Source organism: Dermacentor andersoni, chromosome 11 (genome assembly GCF_023375885.2).
Source record: "Dermacentor andersoni chromosome 11, qqDerAnde1_hic_scaffold, whole genome shotgun sequence".
NCBI lineage: Eukaryota > Metazoa > Arthropoda > Arachnida > Ixodida > Ixodidae > Dermacentor > Dermacentor andersoni.
In genome coordinates, this window is record NC_092824.1 from 4,321,824 (window position 1) to 4,340,624 (window position 18,801).

General features: G+C 48.8%; 1 protein-coding gene across 2 annotated transcripts in view; it reads left to right on the plus strand.

Annotated features, from left to right (window-relative positions):
• Positions 1 to 18,801, plus strand: part of LOC126517640 (uncharacterized) — a 258,981-nt gene that overhangs the window by 35,647 nt on the left and 204,533 nt on the right. For both annotated transcript variants that reach the window (XM_050167440.3, XM_055064479.2), the window contains exon 3: positions 14,065 to 14,166. In XM_050167440.3, coding sequence (XP_050023397.2) covers positions 14,065 to 14,166 — 102 coding nt within the window. The remainder of the gene's footprint in view (positions 1 to 14,064; positions 14,167 to 18,801) is intronic.

Below are 18,801 nucleotides of genomic sequence, written 5' to 3' on the forward strand. Positions count from 1 at the left end.
CATGCCGTAAGACGAAATGCCGTAAGATTAATGCGGCGACGTCACGAGCAGCAGCCGAAGGAAGTGCAGCAGTTTCAGCATATTTTGTGAGGTGGTCTACTGCGACAATTATCCAATGATTTCCGTTAGCACTGCATGAAAGAGGCCCATAAAGGTGAATGCAAACCCGATCAAAAGGACGTGCAGGACACGGTAAAGGTTGCAGAGGGCCTGTCGTATGAGATGTCTTGCGTCGCTGACGGGCTGCACATGACCGAATGTATTTGCGGACATAAGAATACATGCCGCGCCAGTAGTACCGCTGGCGGAGCCGCTTGTAGGTTTTCAGCACGCCAACATGAGCTTGTTGTGGGTCTGCATGGAAATACGACGCGCATACGTCGGAACGCAAATGGCGAGGGATGACTAGCAGCCATTTGCGACCGTCTGGCTGATAGTTTCGGCGGTACAAGATGGCGTCCCGTAGCACGAAGTGGGTGGCTTGGCGACGAAGGGCTCGAGGGCATGTAGACGTTGAAGAACTGCTAAGAATGTCAATGAGAGGCACAATCCACGGATATTTTCTCTGTTCAGACGGCATGTCAGTAACAGCAAGCGTAGCAACCGGGCACTCTATGGATGAAGGTGGCGTTTCGTCGGATCGCATGGGCGAAAGGGAGAGCGCATCTGCATCAGAATGTTGGCGCCCGGATCGATAAATGACGCGAATGTCAAATTCTTGGAGCCGAAGAGCCCAACGTCCAAGACGCGCCGACGGGTCTTTCAGTGACGCAAGCCAGCAGAGCGTGTGGTGGTCTGTCGCAACGTTGAGCGGACGGCCATACAAGTAAGGGCGAAATTTGTTTAAGGCCCAAACTACAGCCAAACATTCTTTTTCCGTCGCAGAATAATTGGATTCTGCCTTCGTGAGAGCATGACTCGCATATGCAACCACATATTCTGGAAAGCCAGGCTTCCGTTGTGCAAGGACGGCTCCAAGTCCAACGCCGCTGGCGTCGGTATGAACTTCAGTCGGTGCACTCGGGTCGTAGTGGCGTAGAACAGGCGGTGAGGTAAGCCGACGATGCAAAGTGATGAAGGCTTGGTCACATGCCGGAGTCCAGTCGCGAAGGTCACCAGGGCCAGCCAGGAGCTTCGTCAGGGGAGCGACGATGCAGGCAAAATTGCGCACGAACGTCGAAAATAAGAGCAAAGACCGGCAAAATTTCGGAGCTCTTTCACTGTAGTCGGCCGCGGAAATTCTGCGACAGCACGAAGTTTTTCAGGGTCGGGAAGGATGCCGTCTTTGGACACGACATGGCCAAGTATGGTCAGCTGGCGGGCTCCGAAGCGGCACTACTTCAAGTTAAGTTGAAGGCCGGCGGTGGTAAGGGAAGTAAGGACTTCGCGTAGACGAGGGAGGTGAGTGCTGAAATCAGGGGGGAAAACTACCACGTCGTCTAAATAACACAAGCACGTCTTCCATTTCAGGCCTCGTAGAATATTGTCCATCATCCTTTCCAATGTCACGGGTGCATTGCAGAGGCCGAATGGCATTACTGTAAGCTCATACAGGCCATCAGGCGTAATGAAAGCTGTCTTCAAGCGGTCGGATTCATCCAATGGCACTTGCCAATAGCCCGATCGCAAGTCCAAATAAGAAAAGAATTCGGCCTCATGAGGACAATCCAGGGCGTCATCTATGCGCGGTAGAGGATAGACATCTTTTCGTGTAATCTTGTTGAGGCGACGATACTCCACACAGAAACGAATCGAGCCACCTTTTTTCTTAACGAGTACTACAGGAGACGACGAAGGGCTGCAGGATGGCTTGATAACACCACGTTCAAGCATGTCTTCAACTTGCTCGGCGATGACACGACGCTCGGTGGATGACACGCGGTACGGACGCTGGCGTGATGGTGCGTGATGTCCCCTATCAATGTGGTGGGAGACGGTACTTGTGCGGCCTAATGATGCTTGGTTGCAGTCACAAGAGGCGTGAAAATCATTTAAAAGAGTAATAAGCCGCTCACGTTGTGTCGGCTCGAGGTCATCGGCAATAGAGCGACAAAAAACATCCGGCGATACTCGGTTAGATGGCACATGGGGTGCCAGTGCTGTTACGTTGGCAGTATCCACGTCGTCGGGAACAGGGAAATGCACAACAACGTCAGCGTCCACAGTCTGGATGGTACCAGTAGTCTCGCCACAGTGCAAAGCCAAAGTGTACGAATTAGGGTTAGAAATCAGTATTTCTGCAGCCCCATGGTGAACCGTGAGGAGGGCGAAAGGCAACAATATAGGCTGGCGGCGAATGATGACGGAAGCGGGTGAAAACATGACCGTCGCTTCGGCAAGCGATGGGCATGAAAGAGGGACAAATACCGCGCTGTGAGGGGGAAGGTCAGTATCTGAAGCTACACAGATCCTGGTAACATCATGAACTTGAAAGTCGCGAGGTGGCAAATCGCACAGAACGGAGAACTGAACCTCAGCACGTGCACAGTCAATGACGGCGTGATGGCGCGACAGAAAATCCCAACCGAGAATCACATCGTGGGAGCAACAAGTTAACACAAAGAAATCAATCGAATACAAAATGTCTCGAATCAGCACCCTGGCAGTGCACATAGCGACTGGCTGAACTTGTTGTGCACTGGCTTTTCTAAGCAATAGTACCGAAGGCATCATGGTCACTTTCCGTAATTGACGGCAAAGTTTCTCACTATAATCACGGATACAGCAGCACCTGTATCGACGAGCGCAAGACATTTGGTGCCATCAACGGACACTTCAATAACGTTAGTGGGGGAAAAACGAGGACTTTGATGTTCCGACGATGACGCAATTCGTGCCTCAAGAACTGCGGAAATAAATTTTCCGCCTCGGTAGTACTGGCACTGGGGCCACGACGCATGGGTGAGAGTGAGCGCCGACGAGGGGAAGGCGAGCGACGAGTACTGTAGAGCTGTGACTGCGGTGCTGGTATGTCATCAGCAGCGTAGACTTCCGGTGGTGGTCGCTGAGGCATACGGAATGGTCGGAAGCCGGAGCTGGGTGGTGGCTTGGTGCCCACGAAGGCCGGCAAGCGCCGGCGGCAGAAGCGCGCTACATGTCCCGGTGTACCGCAGGCATAGCATATTGGGCGGTTGTCAGCAGTGCGCCAAGTATTTGTACCTTGCTGCTGTGCGCTGAAAAAGGGAGCCACCGGCTGGCGAGGCGAAGGTGGATGAGAGAACACCGGCGGTAGAGGCGCTGAAGGCGGAGGAGAGAATCCTGGCAGACGAGGCGCCCGTGCAGTGGCTTCAACATACATCAGAGGCGCGGCCACGGGAGCCGGCTGACACGGAGGTGGAAGAGCTTCGGTCACTTGCTCTTGAATTACCTGTCGGATCGCTGGAGCCAAATGTTGAGAAGGCTTCTCCGTGGTCGGCAAAATCGAGAGCTGTCGTGCGACCTCCTCGCGCATAAATTCTTTTATTTGCGTCAGCAAAGTTGTGCGGTTGTCGCAAATAACCAATGCTGCTAACTGAACTAACGCAGAAGAGCGACAACGGTCCAGGAGCAGAAAGGCAACTGTCTTTATTGCCAAGAACGGCTTGTTCTTATACAGAAAACCCTATGACGTCACAGGGTCATGTGGCGTCACTATATCAGAGCATAGTTAGATATCGCAAGACGTCACACACGAAGCTTGCGCTACGAATCTTCCGTAGGCGGTGGGCGCCCAACTAAGAGGCGTTGTTTCCGTAGCTCGTCAAAACTTTGGCACAAATTGATAACTTCGGCCACGGTACGCGGATCCTTCGCTAACAACATTTGAAATGCGTCCTCATCAATGCCTTTCATAATGTGTTTTATCTTGTCCTGTTCCGCCATTGACGGATTCACGCGCTTACACAGGTCAATGACATCTTCAACGTAACTTGTGGACGTTTCACCGTGATGTTGCGCGCGCCCCCGTAAGCGTTGTTCTGCGCGAAGTTTGCGCACAGCGGGGCGCCCGAACACTTCTGTGAAACTTGTTTTGAATCTTCTCCACGTTGTGAAATCGTGTTCGTGGTTTCGCAACCAGAGGTTCGCGACGCCGGTTAAGTAAAACAGCACGTTGTGCAACTTGGTGACGTCGTCCCACTTGTTATGCTGGCTCACCCGTTCGTAAGATGACAACCAATCCTACACGTCATGATCATCGGTGTCGCTAAAGATGGCAGGATGACCGTCGACGATGACGAAACGATGACCGTCGGAGGCTGTGGTGCATCTTCCTGAGTGGTTTCGTCAGGCATGGTCGCAGCAGTCGGTAGCGTCCGGCTTCGGAGTTCCAGTTTTCAAGGTTACCCCGGAGCTCTACCCAATGAAATGGGGTTTATTGCAGCTCGTTCGAGGGATCGCATGTAGCTCTAGATCACGAGTCCTAGCGCTTTGCATCAACAGCCCGAGCTCGGGTCTCGCGCCGCAGCGGTGGCAGTCCGCACCGTGCCACATGCATATTACCCACTGCAATATATATATATATATGTGTGTGTGTGTGTGTGTGTGTGTGTGTGTGTGTGTGTGTGTGTGTGTGTGTGTGAACTTGGGGCACTGCGTAAGTGCACAAATAAAGAACATGTTGCTGGCTAAATTAAGGCACAGTAATAACTTCAGCGTATGGTACGTGCTACTGTTAAGTGCTCATTCTTGAGTTACCCCTAGGTACGAATGAGCCACTGTGACTGGAGGGGTGTCAAGCCTTTAAAGTATTGAGATATGTTTCGTATTTCACAGTATCACTGCAGGGCCATCTACTCATGCTCACTCACGTTGCCGAGCTGCAGATAAGCTCAACATTTCCCATCATGAGTTTGAGCACATTCTCGAACTAGGAGTCACGCATATGATTTCTAGCCAATGAGCATCTCAATTGCACATGGTACCCAAGAAGACTACAGGTGACTGGCGCTTATACGAGAACATCCGTTGTTTAGCGCCGCTATCCCCGAACGCTACCCATTGCGGGCTTCGTAGCGGTGCTGCACGGAGCTGCACTCTTCTCCAAAACCTCTCATCTCACTCAGCCTGTCAACAACATTTTTCCCTTTACAAGCATCATACATCGCCTCCATCTTTGACGCAATGAGCTAACAGCTACAGGCGATGATGCTGTGCTCGTGTAGATTGCTACGGCTTCTACCTCACAAGCTCAGACAATTTTTGCACCATTCAAAATTCAACGCTGCGTTAGGTCTGCATGTTTCTTTATCGTGAAAGGTGTAGCCACTATGCGATAAAAGATAGGGTACGGAGAAGGGCAACTGATTATATATTTTTGAGAGAACTCCTTGCCTTTTTTGTTTTTGTGAGGCTGCGCACATTTACGTGCCTACCGTAATGCATTTTTTTTCTGCATGCAATGCAGAGATATATTTGTTCAAGCTGTTTCTTTTCAACCCTAGTTCAATAACAAACAAATTTAGGAGCTGTAAATCTAGCTAACTTGAGAAGATTCTGTTGTTTTAGCTACCGATAGTTGCTTGTTGCTTGGTTAATTTTCTAGTCAGGTATGATGCGCTGAAGAGCCAAGCAGTTTACTTGAGACGCATTAGAAGCTCTAGGTTTAAAGAACGAACTTTTCTAGGACTCCATGGTGTTATACTGGAACAGGCAACACTGCCAGCGAGAGCACTGCTTTTGTCGCAAGATGAGGCAACGCGCAACGCGGATGGTGCTACGCTTGTGTAATATTTAGCTTGTAAAGAACATAGAAGAAACATAAAATTCGAGTTATGAAGTTTGAAGCCCTATGGCTACAGCCTCTTTTTATACTGCTGACATTCGAGACCTTTAGGTTAGAGGATGCAAGCAGGATGTCTGCCCAAGATCTAATGTTTGAGTTTCGCTGGGACCCATCTGGCTAGCATAATTAAAAACACAGCTAGCTTGCGTCCCCTTACCTGAAACTATTGTCTTTATTGTGAAACAACGAGCATCACGTAAGCTTGATTTACCTGTATAAATGCTAAAGTACTTTGTGAATTTTAAGCAGTTCAGGGGCGTGATCGGAGATCATTCGAAACGAGCTTTCTGTTTGCGTTCAGTTTCGCCTCACGCGATTTGCAAATAAAGTTCATTTCACCTCACCTCACCTAGGCCGGGCCGACTCGCCAGCCGCCAGCCGCGGCTCTCATCCTACGTATTCGTGAGTGCCCACCAGAAATGGGGCGGTACTCATCAACTGCCAATTTTGCAAAAAACTCTGCGCTCCATTTAAAAAAATACAGGCGCGAAAGACAGATAGAAATGCAGATGACCACCACCGGACACGTTACTGAGCTCTATTCACTCCGTTTATTGCGCTCTTAGTACCAATAATTTCGAGCATCTACTTTGTATTTTAGTGTGTGATGTTCTGGCCGCCTATCTGATATTATTAGAGCTTCATTAGGTTCAGAGCATAAGGCGATAATTGCCGTAAAGCTTGCAATACAACTAAACTACATGAAGTTACAAACAGCGCTCTAGCGCTCAAGGAAGAAGAAAACATTCGCTTGCTCATTGCACGGACGCGTGAACACGTTGTGAGCGACCACCATTTTAAGCATAATATTTGTGACGAAGAAGACAGGCGGGTGCTTCGGGCGCGTCGTCAAAGCCTCGCTCGAGGGTAGAGCTCGCGAGCTTGATGCCTCGCGCTCGATCAACCGACTTGCCTGTATGTCGTTCTGGCTTTGTGATTAAACCACGTAGTATATTGGTGGAGGTTGCTACGCTTTCCCCAACCCTGGAAATTCGCTGTCGGAAGTTGCCGCCCATCATGCAAGACGACGCAAGCCAAACACCATCGCCGGTCTCGCCCACCCTTTTATGTTCCGGCTCGTTGCGTCAACGAAATCCAGCCATAGAGTTTCTCACCATATTACCTAGAGGGGAATCTGGTGCTGCTGCACTGCGGTATGCATGGGAATGCCGCTATAATCTGACTTCGGATTGGCATCGTTCTCGGAGAGCCAGGACACCTTGAAGACGTGCCTGGCAAGCACGGTTCCGTCCATCAAAATGATTCGTTTTCTACTAAAACAGCACGTAAAAAGCTGTTTAACTTTATTACTACACAAAAACATGTTTTCTTTAACTATGAATACTTGTTATTGCATCTACAGTCTGTTTCACACTTAGGGGAAAACTCGGAGCGCATTGCATCGCGATTCGGCGAGCGCTTGAGTCAGGCGGCGGCAGCAGCTCGCACAGGCGCTCGAGTGGCGGGGTCTTGAACGGCGTCATCTGCTACGGCGGCGCGCGCTGGCCGCATTGTCGGGAAGCGTGCTACTGTCAGGGGCAGTGCGTGGATTTTATCGTTACTGCGTGAAATGAGCCGGTATTCCTTACTGAGCGTTGTGCGACGCCCACTGATATGCCTCGAAAGTAAGTTCATCGCTGAAAGGTGCAGGGAAACCATAGACGATGTACTGATTCCATACGTTCTTGACGGTGCGTTCCCGGAAGGCGACTATGGTATATTCCAACACGATAGGCAGCCGATCCACACTGCTCGTGTTGTGCAACTGCTCGAAGAGCACGCCGTCACTCTCCTGGAGTGACGGCCCCAATCCTCGGGCGTTAACATCATTTAAAATGTCTGGGGCTCGTTGAAAGTATCGCTGTCACACCACTCTCTCTATCAGTCGCCTGAGAATAGGCTTTGGTCCACCATCGCCAGCGAATGAGACGTGCTGCGAATGAACACGTCACTGACCAAGTCAATCTACACTTCACTGCCTTCCAGGATGAGCGCTTTTATCGCTTCCGCTGGGGACATGACGGGATACTAATGGTATCTTCGACTAGTCGCCTCCATCCCCCGAAGCAGCGTCGGGCAGATCCGGCGTTCCCCGAGCTCAGACGTAGAGGACAAGCGCGCAAGCCGAACGTGCGACTCGTTCTCAGAGGAGGAAATGGTAGATGTGGAACCACGTGACTACTGCCAACGTCCAATGATTCGTCTATCCAAAGCTCCCGGCGCTGTCGGGAAGAGCGGCGGATGCGCCGTTGGGACGAGCGTTCGTCGAGACGCCAGCATTCAGCGGCCTAAGTTGCCTAGGTTACGGTGGGCCGTCGCCAGCAGCAGCGACGCAGCACTGCAATGACGTTTCAGTCTCGACGACTGCTCCGATGACAGGGCTCGGAACATAGAGTTTCCTACAAAAATTACTAGAGGCAACTCTGCGCTGCAGTCGTTGTCCTACCATGGGAATGATGGGAAGTACATGGATTTGTCTGATCTTCGTGCTTGTGGATTCAGACGTTCTTGTGGCTTTGTATATTACGCTATATAAATCTTATTGTCGTATATTTCAGCGCAATCTATATTCTTCGAAGCGCTGAAGACGCCGGGAACGCGTACAATTTATATTAATTGCAACGTTGAGCTTGTCTATGCGCCCAAATCGAAACGCGCCAAGCGTCTGAAAGCACTGGCATGCCCGCGATAAATTCATACGTGCGTCTCATTCGCTTGTCGATACATGCATCCGTGACTTAATGGTTTAAATATCAGGCTTCTGTACTAGAGTCCCTGTGTTCGAATCCTGCCGTCGGGCAATTTTAATGATGATTAGTTAATTATTTATTACGCAATACACTGTTGAAAATGACGAGTTTACAAAGTCACACAGCCGTTTGAAGCCAAAAGGTCGAAGTTTAGGCAAATCCATGTACTTCCTATAATTCCCATGCTGGGACAACCGCTCCGATTGTAGCTCACGCAGACACTAGCGCCAGAGTTCCCTCTAGTAATTTTGTAGGAAACTCTATGGCTCGGAACACCTCAGAGCGCTCGAAGATGGAGGAGAGCAATCGAGAGGAACCAGCCGAACGCAGGGCGGGCACCCTCTTTCAACCAGCGGCGATGACAACGCCGCTCGCGAGAGCGCTTCAGAGTGCTCAGAAACAACCAGCCGAATATGGCATAAGGGAAGTTCAGCGTCTAATACCCCGCCGGCGGGCAGGGTCTGTCTGGTGTAGTGAATTATTGTCGACAAAAATAACTTCCAGCTCATTGTATTAATCTAAAACATTCCTTTATTCGTATCCGTTTGTTTCATCGTGTTCGGCCCCCGTAGTTATCATGGTTGGGTGCTTTGTTTTATTTTCGAGTCGAATAAAGACTTAGCATGTTGCGCACATCTTGGTGCGTCTTGTCACTGCATATTACGGTAGCACACACAGTGAAGAAATATACGTGCACACGCGCAGTACCCCGGTCTTTCGAAAGAACAAACGAGGCATGCTGTGAAAAGAAGTTTATGGAACTCCCTTAACTTGGATGAGGGCTCAGAGTTTGGCGTGGCACAACGTTTAGTAAAGAATATCAGCTCAGTCCCCGCAGTAGCAATGAAATCAGTGCACTGCCCCTGACAGTAGCACGCTTCCCAACAATGCGGCCAGCGCGTGCCGCCGTAGCGGACGACACATATCACGACTCGCCCCCAAAGGGGCCCCTGCGAGAGCTGCTGCCGCTGCCCGACTCCAGCGCTCGCCGCATCGCGATGCAATGCATTTCGAGTTTTCCCCTATGTGTGAAATAGACTGTACAATTATATGAAATGTAAAAAGTATCAGCGAGCCGCTAAAGTTGGAGGATAGATGGCAAGAGTCGGGCTAGCTTTAGGACAGTTTGTCGTCTATTGCTGCTTTTCTTCGTTTTGTTATGCATTGTAAGTGAGTAAACTTCACTGGAAGATGTAATATCTGTGAATGTAAACATCTTATGAAGATTGTATTTTAGGGATGTGTTTTTGTGCAGCCATATCCAGGTTTTAGGCACAACACCAGCCAATAGAAGCCTTGCAGACTCATATACCGTCATTCCAATGACGGCACGGTGTCCCTTATGGAACTTCCATAGATGGTGACGACCCATTTCCATCTAGGTGTTATAGTGAGAAACTTTATGGATCCAGCAACCTTCACTGGCCCCGACGAAAACGACGACGAAGACTGGCTCTGATCCCATGAACTCGTACGTGAGTGCCCACAACTAATGCGACGATACTCATAATTGGAAGAATGCGGTCTTCTACCTCACGGGCACCGCGAACGTGTGGTTCCGCAACCCCGAATGTGACCTTCGCACATGGTCCGACTTCAAGATGAGTTTCACGCAAGTTATCGATCGCCCCGCGGTGCGAAACCTTCGTTGCGAAGAGCGCTTGCGCATCCGTTCCCAACATCCCGGTGAGAACCTTCCCAAACATATAGAAGACGTTGTCGACATTTGCAAGCGCGTCGATGCATCAATAACCGTATCAGACAAGATCCGTCATATCTTGAAGAACATCGAAGCCAACGCCTTCAAATGTCCCTATCGAAAAACCCACAAACCATCGTCAAGTTCGCGGACCTTTGTCAGAGTTTGATGAACTCCGTAGGCAACATCTCCTGACCCGGTGTTCTTCAACGAAGGGTGTCTCGGTATGAGCTTAACCGCAGCTCCCAAGCACAGCCCCCTGCTCTGCGATATCAAGAACTTCTTTCGTGCCGAATTCGCTCGGCAGCTCTCTTTACTCACTGCCGCTCCAAGCCCTACACCATCTTCGACTCCAAGCCACAGGCGATGCAGAAGCAAGTATCTGATGCTATTTCGTGTCCGCGTAAACCGCCGTCGGTGCTGTACCTACAACTAGCGCTGAAGTTGTATCGCGGACGCTGCCGCCGACGTTCTCGCTACCACTGCCTGCCGTGCCATCATGTCGACATCTTCCCGAGTTGCCCACCAGGTTACCAGCCAACACTGGACCATGGAACACGCCCGACAATCGCCCAATATGCCTCCATTGTGGTTTCCCTGGTCATATAGCACGCTCCTGTAGGCGTCTCTCATGGCTTCCCCGAGCTGACGAACCTGTGTACTATTATGCCTCTGCAGTTCTTTTATTCTCGTCATCTCCTGAATCACATCACACTTCTCCACGCACCGCCAATCCATCCGCTTATGACTGCTGCGCGCCAACTCCATAACGCCGTTCGCTTTCCCCAATGCATCGTCGTCCGGCTCCTACCGAAGAGGAAAACTAGTCACCGTATTTCTCGAGACAAGAACTGCGTCTGCGTCGAACAGCCTCGCGTTTCGCCTACGAGCGTTTTCAAAATATCTGGAGACGGAATTGTTGCACTTGCGATAGTCGACAGAAGAGGTGCCATTTTTGTAATTACTGAATCATTTTTTCGCTCGCTAAGAGAAGTAATGACGCCCTTGTCTGCCCTGTCGCACCGCACAGTGCAGAGCACATTACCCCTGCTGCTGCATGCACTACCCGCATCAGCATTCAAGGACTCACGTACACAGTAGAGTTTGTTCTGTCTTTTTGCTCACACTACGTCATCTTGCGGTGGTATTTTCTTTCCAATCACAAGGCCGGTATTAACTGTTCTCGCGCCGAAGTCGAATGGTCACCACTTCCTGACGCCCAATTAGATGATGCTGATGATTCCGTCGAAAAACTGCTCGTTGCTGATAACACTGCGATAACACCGCACTCATCTATGATTTCGAATGCCTGCTTCAACTGTGTTACAGATGTCATTGTCCTTTTAAAATGCAGCTCTTACGCGCCCGTTCCTACGGCGAGCGTTGACGTTGTCCCTCGTAGCCGAGCAATCGAACACAGCGAAGGATGAACGCGAACGCGAAACGTAGCAGAAACGCGGGAATGACAGGTGACTTCAAACTTAAAGCAGAAGCAAAACAGCCATGAAAGGACTGCATAAACGCAGGGAAAGGCTACAGTAACCTTCACCTCCAAAAAGACCGTAGTCCTGAGATGTGTTGATATATCAACAGTTTGACAACACTTCATTTGCATTTATGGTAAAGCAACATTTTACGACTATTTTGCTCATTTTTCTAAAAAGCTGCAATGCGTATGAGAACTAAACTTTCGGAACATTCAAGCTAGTTCCTGATAAAAATCTGGATCAAGGAACATTATCCGCAGGTTATTGACAGTTTCATGAACAACTAAAATGCACGTCGTAGTGGGTGTTGCACTGTGAGAAAAAAACTCTGCCATGCTTTTTTTTCTTTACCTACATAGTTGTAGTTCTGGTCGTTTAGAGTACAAGTGTCCTTTCATGTGAAAAAATTTGAAAGCTCTGCGTCTGTACATTTATGAAATGTACATTTATGAAACAAATTTATTTAAAAAAATTTAAATATGTTCTCCTAATGCAGCAGAAGCTTGATGTGGGCGAGTTGGTTTAACATCTTAACAATGTGAACATTGTCAATCTTGTCTTTAGCGCACCATGTAAATTGGGTAAGATATGCCCTATGCGAACAAAAGCAAAAGCCGAACCATGATCTAAGAAACATGCAGCGCAGTACAAGGAATGTACTAGAAATGTCGTATATTAGATACCCCTAATTTGCTACCAGGTTTTTAACTGGCAAACGGGAAGGTGTTACAAAGAAAGGGCAAAAGGTGTGAGAGCACAATTGGGCCGTAAATAAGAATGCGAACGGTCATCTGGATGAACATTGTAAACGTCACAAATTCCGCCAGTATCTTCGCGACACCAAGTTTCTGGCTCGTTCTAGAGATATACTAGAAAGAGAGATATTAGGGCGTTTCACATTGCTAGGGCCGAGGGCATGTGCATTAGCTGCCCGTCAGTGGCACTTGCCGAAGAAGACATTGCTTTTCTGGTGCGATAAAGAGGTCGTAAGCTCGCGGTGATAGTATATGTGTTTCTATTTATATAAACCGTGTTTCTTCAAATAAACATTTAGTTGGAAGTTAGCGCCTGTCCGTCGTACACGTTCTTCTTTTGGTCCGCCTTTTCGTAGCGCTGTTTTTCTTCAAGTTTTGCTATTGATTCTGAGCTTTATAGAAAGCCCAACTCTAATTGATAGCATACAAACAATTTTGAAAATACAACCGTGTTCCCGACCCCTCTGATTGCACTTTTTCCTTAACCCCGTTCAAAATTTCACACCACCTTAAGTACGTTTTACTACCTATATATAAGTCGGCTGTCTGCGTGTATAGGCGGAAGACTTTCTTCGTTGAGATTCTTTTTCTGCGGTCTGGATAACAAGGGACTAGAGATAGCACCTTGAAATCTATTTTCTTTCTTTGGCAATGTTGAAGGTTTGTCCCATGTAGTGTCGTATTAACAGGCTGCCACGTGCACCGTAAGTCCATTGGAAACGACATTCTTCTTTTTCCACTTGTATTTCACTTGTCAGTGTTATTTTTACATCATACAAATGTTGCTGCAAGCGCTTTCCAAACTCCACTCTTGCCGATGTAAAATTAGTAACGATTTGCGCGGTTTATTTAGTATACAACGTCTGGAAACCTCTCCTTCTGCACCTCCGTCACATACCAGCTCATACTGCAACTAGCAGACGAGAACCTTGGCTTCATTGATTCATGCGTTTTCCGAGCATGTGCCAAGACCTGACTCACTCAAAAGACATAAGGAATGACGGCGAAAGCTTCAGGGCCCATGATATGAGATGTCGCGAGACTTCCTAAACAATATTTCACGGCACGAATTAAATTTTCAGGTTCTCCTCACTCGGCCGTACTCTCACGAAGTCTCTGCCGTGTCCTAATAAAACAGATATTACAGCTACCACGGTACATTTGCTCTAATTAGGGTGCTCATCGCACGCCGCGAATTTACCTATGGCGGGTTCCGAGTGCGGAATCTTGTAAGCGCTTGAAGCTGCACATGTACCAAGTCAAAGTGGGAAATTTTTTAAAACGTCTACACTATGTTTAGAAAAACCTGATATTTCAAAATTGCTGGCGCTTGTAGCCATCCTGAAACCGTCTGGTTTCACGATGGCTACAGGACCTCTCAAGTTAACCAACAAGGTTGCGTCCAGACGGTCGCACCTTATGAATCATGCGAAGGCTTCTTGAAGACCTCTTGTGGACGTTATTACGTAATTACCAAGACGGCTTGCTAATATTATCCTTGCGCCTTCTAGATGGCTAAGAGTAACATGCATGCTGAGTGGGTTCCTAGCCTTATTATAGCTAAACGCTTTTCTCAAATCAATGTCTCTTCTTTTCCCTCCTTTCTTTTCAGACGAATGTACTTTCCCTAAAAACGCCGTACGAGACTCAGTGCACTGACTATGAAGAAATGACGAAGCGATTCAACTACACAAAGGACGTTATTCAACAAGAGGTATGTAAACAGTAGATGATAGATCACTCTGTTACATTTAGCACTTCGTCTATAGTATTGTTCATAGTTGACATTCTGTATCCGTGATACGTAAAGCACATTGAACCCAAACACATAATTAGTCAACCAGCTGGGATAACATTATGCAGATCACTTTACACATCATAACCTCCTCACAGTGTTCAGCAATGGTCAGCCTGTTGAATTCTAGGGCTTTCGTGTTGTAGATATAATGAAATTGTTTTTCACTTTCTCTCCGACGCCCCGGTATTTAGGCAAATCTCGTGGATTTGCAGCTGCTTAAGAAGGAACGCGCTACTGAAACTACCCGTTGGATCATTTGTACATGTATTGTTTTGGGTAGGGGCACTGTTTTGCACGAAACCAAAAAAAGGCTAGAAAAGGGAACATGACGGGTGTGTATTCGTTTCGAAGTCCTTGTTGGTTGTAGCAAAACAGTGCGCTCACTCGAAATAAAGAACTGCTCCTTAGTGATTTGCATAGGTTGCGTTGAAGGCGCGCTGCTTGATGAAAGTCAACTACACCGAAGCAAAACATGGCAACTTAACAATCTCTACACATTCACATAACTGTTTAGGCAAATGTCACACGGAAAAGTGGCGGGCTGCGCGATCACCTGTATAGAGAGTGTTGACACCGTGGACCACTCATGCAATCGGTGTGTTTTGTATGTATAAAAGCTGGTATATTTTGAGCCATCATCACCAGCACTTACGGACAACGACAGCTGGGTCCGCTATAATCATATATTATGTGCACCGAAGTGGCCGGTGCGAATACACTAACTCAGTTGGTGATAAGAGGACGAGGAAAACTGACAATAAATCGCTAGGTAACTTTCAAGGCAACAACCACAACTACTCTCGCAAAATTTCGGGCCGCATAAAAAGTGTTGTTTGAAATAATACAGAGCAGCCTCCATGCAATGTTTAGCTTTTAGCTAATGTTTAACAAAACCGCCACCATTATCGCTAGCTGGGAAGAACGCATCTGCGAGAACTCACGGCTCCTCCGTATGACCTCGAAAATAAGGCGATGCCCACGGCGCGCTGAAAAATAACTGAGGCAAATGACTCGTAGGCGTCCTCGGGTCAGGGGCTATGTATATGCTACTAATGAAAAACTAAACAGTTAGGAGCCCTTTTGCCTTGCCATGATAGGTTCAGGAGTATATACTACCTTTGTATATCCCGTTTAGCCAAAATGAAACTTCGTTAAAGGTGGCCTTCGGAGGAGTAAGGGCAAAAAAATGGTTAATTCCTCTTTGGAGTAATTAGTCGTAGCACGAAAGTGAAACGTGTGTTCAAGAAGAAGTGACAGCTTTGTTGCAAATTAGCAAATACAAGTCCTTAAATGAGTGATCCTTTATCAATTACACTTTTTCTCGAAGGGCGAAGCAATGAGTGCGATAGCAAGCGCGCTAGGTCTGTGTTGGTGCGCAGCGTATGTAGCAGCATTACCAGATTCATCTTGCTAATTCGTTTGCTTCAAGTACGTGCGCACATGCCCCATGGTGTCCTCGTCGTCGTTCTTATTTCATCGTCAGTCGCGAATGATGTTTTCGAGAAGGTAGCCGCCGCCAAAGTAGACGTGTCCGATCTTGTACATGCGTAAGAAGCTTAAAACTGACCGCATTTTCCACGTGGTAACCCTGCCCATTCTGAGAACTTAAAACAGCAGGTTGCCATTATCCCTCAAGAGAAAAGTTTATGACAGCTGTGTTTTACCAACACTCACCTACGGGGCAACAACCTGGAGGCTTACGAAAAGGGTTTTACTTAAGTTGAGGACGACGCAACGAGCTATCGAAAGAAGAATGATGGGTGGAACGTCAAGGGGGGTGGGGGGGGAGGAGAAGAGAGCAGAATGGGTGAGGGAACAAACGCGAGGTAATGACATCTTAGTTAAAATCAAGAAAAAGAAATGGGCATGGGCAGGGCATGTAATGAGGAGGGAAGGTAGCCGACGGTCATTAAAGGTTACGGACTGCATTCCAAGAGAATGGAAGCGTACCAGGGGGCGGCAGAAAGTTAGGTGGACGGATGGTTAAGATGTATATGGCCACAAATAGCACATGACCGGGGTAGTGGAGAAGTATGGGAGAGCCTTTTGCCCTGCAGTGGGCGTAGCCAGGCTGATGATTATGATGAACACTGCTGGAACAGCTTCTTTGCCTTCCGCAGATAGATGCCTGTAAGCGGCGACCCAAGTATATGATACCACCGCACTCGGTAGCAGCCTCACATCCACATGGACGAAAGCAACTTGGTATTTGTTTTCTTAAAAATAGACAAGTAAGAGCAGAGTGTTGCGTGGAATTATCATGGCAAAGAAATGCGTTCATTCTTCAAAGTTTCATTAAGAACAGAGGCGAGGTAAGCGGAAAATAGCTTGTAAGCGCGAAACGCATGACACGACTAGAACAGCGTTGCGCCACGGGTGACACTTGAGGAAAACTGCTGAAGCAGCCTGCTTTAAAAGGCACAGCATCGTAATACCGGACCAGCGATGAGCAAAAGCTCAAGCAACATCAAAGCATAGTAGGCACAATTATCATAAAAGCGCGTGATATATCGTTGTTGTAATAATACACAAGACTGGTTTTCTAAATATATTGTCACCCAGCTATGACAACTAAAACAGTTTAGCACCGACAGATTGAGAAAAAACGTCTGCCTTTAGCGATGGCTGGTCCTCGGAGAGCACGTGCGCAACCACGAACTTCATCGTTCTCGCCTTAAGGGTCCCGTGTCAACATGTGCAAACCTATTTCGCGTCATTGCTCCCCTCTCAAAAGCGACCGGCCCGGTCGCTTCAAGGGCAGCGGGCGCGCACTATGGGCAAGAGTGCCAGCATGAAAAGACAAAAAAAAAAGCGTACAGGAATGTACACAATGCTGAAGCGGTTTGTGAAGGTTGCTTAGCCCTGGCGTGCGTAGTACGGTTTCATCCGTACTACGTGGACGACTTCAGCACGGGGACGGCGTCGGTTCGAGCCAGGATCAGAGGTTTGAGGCACCACATCGTAGTTCACATCACTGAGGCGGCGTACAACTTCGTAGGGGCCGAAGTAGCGGCGCAACAATTTCTCTGAGAGCCCGCGGTGTCGGATAGGTGTCCACACCCACACGCGGTCGCCTGGTAAGTACTGGACATTCCGTCGGGTCCGATTGTAACGGTAGGCGTCGGTATTCTGCTGGGTGCGGATGCGATTCCGAGCAAGCTGGTGAGCTTCCTCGGCTTTCTCGACGAAATCTTCAGTGTTGTCATTCCTTGTGGCTCCGTGGTCTATCGGGAGCATGGCGTCTAAGGGGGTTGTAACGCGACGTCCGTAAACAAGCTCGAATGGTGTAAACTCGGTGGTCTCCTGCACAGCGGTATTGTACGCAAACGTGACGTATGGCGAAATTTCATCCCATGTTTTGTGTTCCACATCAATGTACATGGAGAGCATGTCGGCTAATGTTCTGTTTAGGCGCTCTGTTAAGCTGTTAGTTTGGGGATGATAGGCTGTGGTCTTTTGGTGGTCGGTGTGCGTCAGTGTGACGACTTGTAGCAATAACTCCGCTGTAAACGCCGCACCGCGGTCAGTAATGAGTACAGCGGGTGCACCGTGGCGAAGCACGATGTTGTGGACGAAGAAGCTGGCGACTTCAGCAGCAGTTCCCCGCGGCACAGCTTTCGTCTCCGCATAGCGAGTTAAATAGTCAGTTGCCACGATTATCCACTTATTTTGCAAGGAGGACGTGGGGAACGGCCCAAGAAGGTCCATTCCCACTTGCTGGAACGGCACCGGAGGCGGATCCAAAGGCTGAAGGAGGCTGGCAGGCTTGACGGGTGGAACTTTACGCCTCTGACAGTCACGGCATGTTCGCACATAGCGCTGAACCGACGAAAATAGGTGTGGCCAGTAGTATTTTTGCCGTATGCGCGCTAATGTCCTCGCGAAGCCTAAGTGGCCGGCACAGGGATCGTCGTGACACGCCTGTAAAACTTCCTCGCGCAGTGCCGCCGGAACGACGAGAAGGAACGTTTCCTGGCTGTTCTCGAAATTTTTCTTGTACAGGACATCGTTTCGCAGGCAGTACGATGTCAATCCTCGTGAAAGTGGGCGTGGGACAACAACGTCAGCTCCCTCGAGATATCGGATGACTGGAAGCAGCTCAGAGTCTGCACGTTGATAGTCAGCCATGCGCACCACGTCGACGACACCAAGAAACGGCAAATCTAGCTCCAAGTCGGAGGATGTCAAAGGAATAGTAGAACGTGACAAGCAGTCAGCGTCGCTATGCTTATGGCCGGATCTGTAGACAACAGTTATGTCGTATTCCTGGAGGCGGAGGCTCCAACGAGTGAGGCGACCTGACGGGTCTCGTAGATTGGCAAGCCAGCAGAGCGAGTGGTGATCACTGATCGCTCGAAATGGCCGGCCGTATAAGTAGGGTCGGAACTTGCTGATGGCCCACACGACTGCTAAGCATTCTTTTTCGGTCGTTGAATAATTAGCTTCTGCTTTTGTCAGACTACGACTGGCATACGCAACTACACGTTCTGCGCCATCTTGCCATTGAACCAGAATGGCCCCGAGTCCTACGTTGCTGGCGTCGGTGTGTAT